The sequence below is a fragment of the Phyllobates terribilis genome, unplaced genomic scaffold (assembly GCF_046119375.1).
Source record: "Phyllobates terribilis strain yellow unplaced genomic scaffold, ASM4611937v1 Scaffold_7__3_contigs__length_470593459, whole genome shotgun sequence".
Lineage (NCBI taxonomy): Eukaryota > Metazoa > Chordata > Amphibia > Anura > Dendrobatidae > Phyllobates > Phyllobates terribilis.
In genome coordinates, this window is record NW_027362767.1 from 237,123,343 (window position 1) to 237,131,834 (window position 8,492).

Here is an 8,492-nt window from a genome sequence, read left to right on the forward strand (position 1 = left end):
ATGAGATCTTCGCTGACTGTTTCACAGTCAGAGTCTCCTGCCAGGCTTCAGCTGCAGGCTGAGCCAAGCAGGATACCATATATGGCAGATCGGGAGGCGGTCATGTGACCTCCAGCTGCCATAGCAATGCCAGATCCTGGAAGGTATCAGGGGTCGTCGGAGAGGTAAGTAAGACGACCCCCTCTCCTCTGTCTATCTTCTATATGCCGCGATCACTATAGATCGCGGCATATAGAACATAGCAAAGGGTTAACATCACTGGGACCTGATCCAATCAGGTCCCGATGATGTCCCCTGTCAGAGCTAACGCTCTACACCGGAATCGCAGCGCTTGCAGGACCCTGGGGGTCCTGAGCGCTGCGAGACCACCCACCGTTTTTAAACGTCGGCGCTGCACAGAGCCCAGCAAGCACCGACGTTTATCTACAGTGGGCGGTCGGGAACCGGTTAATATATTGCAGTCATCATATTACATAGCTCTGTGTACTTACAATTGCTCATTTTCCTCTTTTATTCTTCTGTTTTGCATTAGGTCTATAACATCGTGTGATTATAAACTGACTAGCTGTATCCTTCTGAGTTCTATGTAGAAACAGGAAGTCTCTTTTCCCTACGTGAGTACATGAGTCATCACTGCAAAAGTCCCTGGCAGGGGGAGGAGGGAGCAGCTGTGTCACGAGGTGAAGAGGGGGCTGATAAATGCAGGGACAAGGGACTTCCTGTTTCTACATAGAGAAAAGAGAAGAATTATCTGGTCAGAAAGGCAAAATGAGCAATTTTAAGTACACAATGCTATATAACGTGATGACTGCAATATATTTAAGAGGATAAAAACTGTGATGAAAGTTTGTTAATCTAAGTACTGCAATACGACAGCATATAGCCAAAGTCATGACTTTCTATGAAGCCTAGCCTGTGGCTGGGCTTCACATGAGCACCTTGCGATTGTCTCGCAGATGGAGGGTGGTGGGGCGCTTTGAATAATGCAGTTCCTAGACCACGCGCCTTTAAATGGAGCTGTCAGAGATTGACTGTAGAATTGAAAGCGTTGACAGCAGTGATTGGAGCGCAGCTCTAATTGCTGCTGTTATAGATAGCCGTGTAACACAGCCAGCATCTGAAAGGCTCAGCTCCTGAGTCCGCCCCATTCAGGCACCCAGCATATGATGTACCAAGATGTCATAAATCAGGAAGGGGTTATTAATCAAAAACAGAGAATGGACTCAAAATGTAGTAACTCTTTTCTGATCTTTTCTTTACGCCACGGTCCCACTATCAGTATTCGGTCAGTATTTTTTCTCAGGAGTGAAAGAGAAAACCAGGAGTGGGTGATAAATGCAGAATTGGTGACTTGTTTCTATTATACATTTTTTTCTGATTGTTCCTCACCTGGTTTTGGCTCCCACTCCTGAGAAAAAATACTGACCGAATATTGACCAAATACTGATAGTGGGGCCGTGGCCTTAGGCTGCACTTTTTCTTTTCTCCCATAAAGTACTTGAATGATCAGCCGGCAGCAGAGAACATGGAGCTAAAACACAAAGCTGCACTGAAATAAGACAAGGATTATGAAGGAAAACCAAAAATATTTTAATTTTAAAAAGGTAGATAAGGAAATGCAAAACTAAGACAAATTAGTAGAAAATCTGAGACCTGAATAAGACAAGCTCCTTCAAAAGTAGCAGACTTAGAAGATTTTTTTTTTTCAACCCTCAGAAAAAAGCCCATTTTTTGGGGGGTTCCCCTTTCACAAAATAAGGAATACCATATAATGTAATGGTTAACCCCTTGTGTAAGGCTCATAGTATTTCGTGCATCTTACTCCAACTAAATCACGGCTTTGCATAGACTGTAATGGATGGGAAAGGAGGGCAGTGCTAAATTAAGGTAGGGCTGCTCATGTGCCCGGGGCACAATAAATAGCACAAGTCGGCCATGAGGAGAGCGAAGCCGACCCGTAGAGGACTTTACCCGTTAATACGATAGTTGACGTGTATTTCTGGCTTTATATCGCACACTAGGGACAGTAATTGATCTAAAACCATTTCTTTGTTCTGCTGATAGTTCTCCTGGATGATGGAGATCTTCTCAATGGTTTCCTTTTCCACTCCTTCGCTGCAGCTACCATGGGAGCCCAAAGCCTAAAACGATACCAGAGGCATAGTGAAATCATGCAAGAGCTAATATATCAATATAAAGAAACACGGGTTATTATTAAAAGGGGTTGTCCAGTTTTAAAAAAAATAAAATCTATATACCCTATTAGGTAGTAGAGGGTGAAAAGGGGGGGGGTCCTCTGTTCAGGCTCCTCACAGGAGAGATGATAAATGCATGATCGCTTGAGATGTCTGCCTAGAGACCCCTGCCAATCTCAAGAAAGGGAGACGTGCTGTTCCCTTGTGACTGGAGCGGTAGTGAGCATGTGCGACCATCACTCATATTAGTGGAGTACTGGTCGCACATGCTCACTACCCCTCTATTCACACAGTGGACTTTGGACTGGAGCGCCATATGGTCTCACAGACTCAGCCTAATTTCCTCTGGCCATATCAGCCGGACCTGTAGTCTGATAGTTGGGGCTACTTGATACTCTGACATAGTCCATTTCTTCACTCCCCCATACACATACATGCATGCTCAGCTAATCATGCGTGTTCTTTATTGGAAGAGGACTGTACGCTGCCGCTTATCTCCTGGGAACACAAAGGGAGCAGGTGATCATGCCCAATCCTCCTCTGCTCCAACATCTGTTGGGGGAAGAGTCCGGGGCCTCTAGTCACATTAGATCTTTGGTGGTCCTGCCGACTTGACCGTGTACATGGGTCTGTGGTACAAGTGAATAAACATGTTCCTGTATATCAGGGATGTGTCAAACTAATCTACAGGGTGTCTCTAAAGTCTGGACACACAGGATTTCTCATTAACTATAATTCTAATTAACTATAATAGAATTTTGCAAAGAGCATCAACCATTACATCGCAAATATTGAATTTATTTAATATTCCAAATGGAATAAAATGTTAATAAATAAAATTTCTTGAAAATATGTATTTTTGCCTATGTGTTCTAACTTTAAGGACACCCTGTATAGCCTATAGTGTTACAAACTTGTGTTTAACGACATTAAAAGTAAAAATGAAGTAACGCTGGGAATTTTTTAGAAGAGAAATCAATCTCCTACATTAGAAATCAATCGAGCCTGAAACGTCAAACGCAACCGATCCATAAAGGTTTGTGAAAACAGTCATGTTTTTTTTTTTTTAGGATGCAATAAAACAATGATCGATGTTAGAATGTATATGATTTAGTACAGGACACGATGAGTGTTCACAATCCAACATGCATCATAATAAATAATGTGAGCCGTCTGATCACCGTGTACCATTACAGAGGAGTGTAAGGTGCAGGGAAATTTCATTTTACACCCAAAATGACTGGGGGCAGCGCTCAAGCATGTCCAATAATGAATGGGTGAGAAAAAACAAAAAATGAGCAGCCGGACCCCACTTGCCATAGTCACTGTATGCCCCTCTTACCAACCAAGTGTTTGTTGAATCCCAATGTGATTTGCATTTATCCATCCGTTTACTGTAGTTTTCAAGGTCACGTGAAATGTTAATATGAAGGAGCGTCAAGTGGAACAAATGACTGAGCAAAATAAGGAAGGAAGGAAGGAATGGGGGAGGACATTACACTGGATCTATTCCAAACAACATTTAAAAGGAACACTAACCCTAGAAAATGCACAAAAATCCAAATTATTCCTCCGTTCATCTGCACATTATATCATCCCATTTAATACTACAATAAAAAAAAAATAGAAATCTATAATGTAATCTCCTGTGTGTGTCTCACCATTGTCCTCCTCACTGTTCTATGTCTGCTCCTTAATCTCGCTGCAGCAGGAGCCTCCTCCTATTTTGCCCATCTCTAATAGGGCAAAAAGATCTTAACACCAGGCCCCTTCCTTCTCATGACAAAAATGGAGCAATTCAGGAAGTAATTTACCCCTTTGTTCTTTGCAGCATTTTTAATAGAGTCGGTCTGCGGGATTTTATATGTTTCTTGAATCAAACCGTGCGAGCAATTTTATTTCTGCTCACTTTTAATCATTCACTACTAGGTGTAGTGTTTGTTTAATGGGGACTTATTAGTTCATTCTGCTGTATGTGTATAGTATCCTTCAATTTTCTGGGACAATAGTGTGCCAAACAAGAAGGAAACAGTGTTCCTGTATAGAGAGAATGTGGATGATGGCAGAGTTGCAGAAGAAAGCGCCGATATCTGGATTACTAGGAAATTATTATTTATTATTTTGTTTCATTTTTGTCATGCTGCAAAAAAAAAGGGTACATTTTTTTTGCCAGCCAAAAAGCTCATCTAAACTGGGGGTTTAATATAGCAGCATGACCCCACAAACAGCTTTTGGCTTGGGAGCCTGCAATCTTAGAAATTTCACACATTGTGACACCCCATCCTGTATTTCACAAGATTACATCGCAGTGGCCTAATGACCACATTGAACTGATGGATACTAGCGGCAGGAGAAAAACTTAGATAATAGAAATTAAGTTTTCATTTTAGAATTTTCTATTGGTTCCTGTAGTTGTTTTAAAACAACTTAAATCGGACAACCCCTTATAAAAATCTGGACAACCCCTTTAATCCTCCTCCAAACAGGCTTAATACATACCGCAGCCTCTTTAGCTTTGAACTCCTTGTCCCGCTGCAGCCGGTACTGCTCGATCTCAGCCTGCGCCTCCTCTTTCGCTTGTTTCAGACGCCTGTTCTTTTCTGGAATAGACAGATAGTTGAAGATGGATCATATTGAATGCCACATGGCAACGTGGCACAGCGACCTACAATCATCAGGAAAATGGCAGTGTCATCTGGAAGCCACCATATACTCAAGGCAAAACTATACCTAGTGCTGCTAAAACCAACGAGCTATTACCTCTGATGTGACAATGTGGATGAAGGCAGCATTTAATGGCATTGTCCCATGCTTTCTTTTAAGCGCCCCGCTCCTCTACCTCCTGCTTGCCAGGAGGGCAGTGCGCTCCTTTCAAGTGCCCCGCTCCTCTGCCTCCTGCTTGCTAGGAAGGCACTGCGCTCCTTTCTTTTAAGAGTCACGCTCCTCTACCTCCTGCTTGCTAGAAGGGCACTGCGCTCATTTCTTTTAAGTGCCCCGCTCCTCTGCCTCCTGCTTGCCAGGAGGGCACTGAGCTCCTTTATTTTAAGCGCCCTGCTCCTCTGCCTCCTGCTTGACAGGAGGGCAGTGGGCTCCTTTCTTTTAAGTGTCCCGCTCCTCTGCCTCCTGCTTGCTAGGAGGGCACTGCGCTCCTTTCTTTTAAGTGCCCTGCTCCTCTGCCTCCTGCTTGCCAGGAGGGCAGTGCGCTCCTTTCTTTTAAGTGCCCCGCTCCTCTGCCTCCTGCTTGCTTGGAGGGCACTGTGCTCCTTTCTTTTAAGTGCCCTGCTCCTCGGCCTCCTGCTTGCCAGGAGGGCAGTGCGCTCCTTTCTTTTAAGTGCCCCGCTCCTCTGCCTCCTGCTTGCTAGGAGGGCACTGTGCTCCTTTCTTTTAAGTGCCCCGCTCCTCTGCCTCCTGCTTGCCATGAGGGCACTGCGCTCCTTTCTTTTAAGTGCCCCGCTCCTCTGCCTCCTGCTTGCCATGAGGGCACTGCGCTCCTTTCTTTTAAGTGCCCCACTCCTCTGCCTCCTGCTTGCCATGAGGGCACTGCGCTCTTGAAGATTGACATTCAGGTCATATTCTGCACTCTCTGATGCTGCTAGTGGAGTTAGCTTTATTTCCGCAGTATGGGAGAAGTGCAGGGAAACTGAGGTCTCCTGGATCCAGTCAGCTTCAGAAAAGCACTTGCAAGTGTGCGCTCCTCGTCTACAAGACTGTCCACCTCTGAGGTGGCCAGTAACAAAGGCAATCAGCAGTACACTACAGAATTGAAAAAATCCTTTCCTTTTTAAGATTGGAGAGGAGTTTTAATAAGAGATAAATAGCAAAGTTCCATGTTTTTACAAGCACTTTACCCCCATCCCTTCATTTAATAAGTGGAGACAACCCCATTATCGGAATGAAGATTTTTCTGGAAAATACATCGGATAGAACAGAAGCACCAAAATATATTTTGCTTCTTCTATATTTACGCTCTGTGTGAAATCAGAAAAGTGTCTCTACCCTTCCATTCTGGTAATGGTCGCCATCATCAGGCGGCATGGCATCAGAACAAGTATATCTCTGCATTGAGGTCATGGTGGCTACACAATGGGCCGAATGGCTAGCAATCCCAAAGACTGGCGTCATTTGTCTACGCATCTCCTAGGGATATAATGCGGTGGAGTTTAGGTCAGGAGACCTGCGGCCAGTAGAGATGAGCGGATTGATTAGCCGCGGTCAGACAGGAGGGCGCGAATCTCTTACCTTCTGGCGTCGCCAGCGCAGCTTTTGATTAGCTAGGGCTAGCATGATGTCATTTATGCGACATGATGTCACACCAGCCATGACAAATCAAATGCCGCGCTGGAGACACCGGAAGGTAAGAGATTCGCAACCTCCCGTCTGGCAGCTGAGCCGGAGTCCCGAGAATCAATGGGAGAAGATCGGAGCAGAGAACATAAAATGCAAATGTCCAGCATATGATTTGAGAGGGGAAGGGGCTGAGTGTCCTATGACCCGCAGATATGTGGGGATATCACTAAAGGGTTTTATTTTTTTCTTAAATGCGTGTAATTGGGGCTAAAAATAATTTTTGCAATTGGGTTTCATTATAAATTCTGCACCATTTGCCTCCATGATGCACGGTCAATCGCTGGCTGTAGAATGAGTTAACTGGGAATCTGTCAGTGAGCTCCTCTGTAACTCTTTATCTGAGCTCCTCTTAGCTGATTTATGATAAAACAGAGTCGAGGTGTATGACTAAATACTAGACTATAAAGTAAAAAAAACAAAAATAAAACAACCCCTTTAAGGATCCCCTTGCCTCTCCCCACTGTATTATTCGCTTCCTCCCTCATGTGACTTGCTCTCTCCAGGTGTTACACAATCTGCCCCTATGACAGAGGCGCCCCCCTAACCATACACAATACAGGGACCACCTGTGGAGCCGTCACTGACACTACGACCACCAGCATCCTCCCCCGTACACATAAGCCGCCAGCAGGTCGCACTACGCCCCTCAGTGGATAATCCCTAGGGGGGAGGGGAAGCAACAGGTCGTCAGGACAGGGAGCTCTGGGAACAGGTAGCCATGGTAACTAGCGCTCACGTTTCCGGGCCTCCGCCACTCTCTCCGCCGCCCTCTTCTCCGCCTGCAGCAGCTGCTGGATTCCCGCTGACTGACTCGCCATGTTACCTCAGCTCCGGGACGACTCGCCGCCGCCGTGCACCACAGTGGGAATTATCGCTCCGTGTCAGATGACCAGACACGTCACTGGCTGCATCACGTGATCACCTCATTCATTGGCGGCCCCGCCCTGAGGACCTGTGGCAGTCACGTGACCCTCGTCCTGTCACGTGTCTGTGAGAGCTGCTGCGTTATGCTGCTGGTCTGTCCTTAGAGGGGGCAGCTGTTACAGCCCTAGTACAGGGGCACATGCGGCACAGACCATCTCTCTAAATGGAGGATAACACTTTTTAATGTAGTCTTTACTTAAATCCCCCCTTCATTCCCTGATAACTGCAGTTTTATATTGCTTACTGCTTGTTACCAAGGTTACCGGCCACCACTGAAGATTAGCCATGGTGGATAGCAGGAACATGTTGTTCGCTGCTTATACAGGCAGCTTTAGTGCTCCTGCAGCCAATCAGTGAGCACAGCAGCTCAGCAGAGATGACAGCTGCTGAAGTCATTGATTGTTTGCAGCGTTGTCAGCGTAAAATCAACGTTACAGACACAAATTTCGGACCCTGGGACATTGTGTAAGGGGGTTCAGAAAACAGTTATTAAATTTGTCAGTAAGATCTGCCCTCCTAAGCCTTCTATATGGGTTCACAGGTCATAGAACGTTGAATAAAATGACACCTTGATATCTGTGATCTGGTGTCTTATTCCAGAGAAATACACATTTTTCTTAATATGTAAATGAGCCTGTGGCGATACAGCTTCTAATCTTAATCAGACAGACGTCTAGATTTGTTAGGCCAAGAGAAATACCCTATTGTGTTTGTGTTGACTTGTGAATGTATGTGCATTTCTGTGGCTGGTCACGAAGGACAGACCATTATTTGTATAACCCTGAATGTTGTCTTCTCTTGGTTCTGAAACAATGATGTTTGTTATTATGCTAATTGCATATTATACTAAACCAGCTAGATGTTGATTTAAAGAACCCCCTACTATGTCGGCTGTGTGGATTGATTGAATGCTCAAACAATGAGACCTGAGCCCTGTGGAATAATACCCTACCTTACCCTTACCTTGTGGATGTGTACTTAAAAGAACGAATGTGAACTATTTAAGGAACATATGCCTCTTTAGCA

At 45.0% G+C, this 8,492-nt stretch overlaps 1 protein-coding gene across 1 annotated transcript; it reads right to left on the reverse strand.

Annotated features, from left to right (window-relative positions):
* Nucleotides 1–1,566: 1,566 nt before the first annotated feature.
* On the reverse strand, nucleotides 1,567–7,476 carry ATP6V1G1 (ATPase H+ transporting V1 subunit G1). The gene is made up of 3 exons (XM_073639867.1): nucleotides 7,279–7,476; nucleotides 4,695–4,795; nucleotides 1,567–2,141 (listed from the first exon to the last, which is right to left on the reverse strand). The coding sequence occupies exons 1-3, from the start codon at nucleotides 7,358–7,360 to the stop codon at nucleotides 1,968–1,970; spliced, it is 357 nt and encodes a 118-aa protein (XP_073495968.1). The 5' UTR covers nucleotides 7,361–7,476; the 3' UTR covers nucleotides 1,567–1,967.
* Between the last annotated feature and the right edge of the window lie 1,016 nt (nucleotides 7,477–8,492).

Bases quoted from the DNA above. Each gene is read 5' to 3' on its own strand.
- ATP6V1G1 (XM_073639867.1), bottom strand. From the start codon at position 7,360: ATGGCGAGTCAGTCAGCGGGAATCCAGCAGCTGCTGCAGGCGGAGAAG. The intron at 4,796-7,278 runs GTGAGCGCTAGT...TGTCTATTCCAG, and splicing joins AGTGGCGGAGGCCCGGAAAC to AAAAGAACAGGCGTCTGAAA. The intron at 2,142-4,694 runs GTATGTATTAAG...GTATCGTTTTAG, and splicing joins TCAAAGCTAAAGAGGCTGCG to GCTTTGGGCTCCCATGGTAG.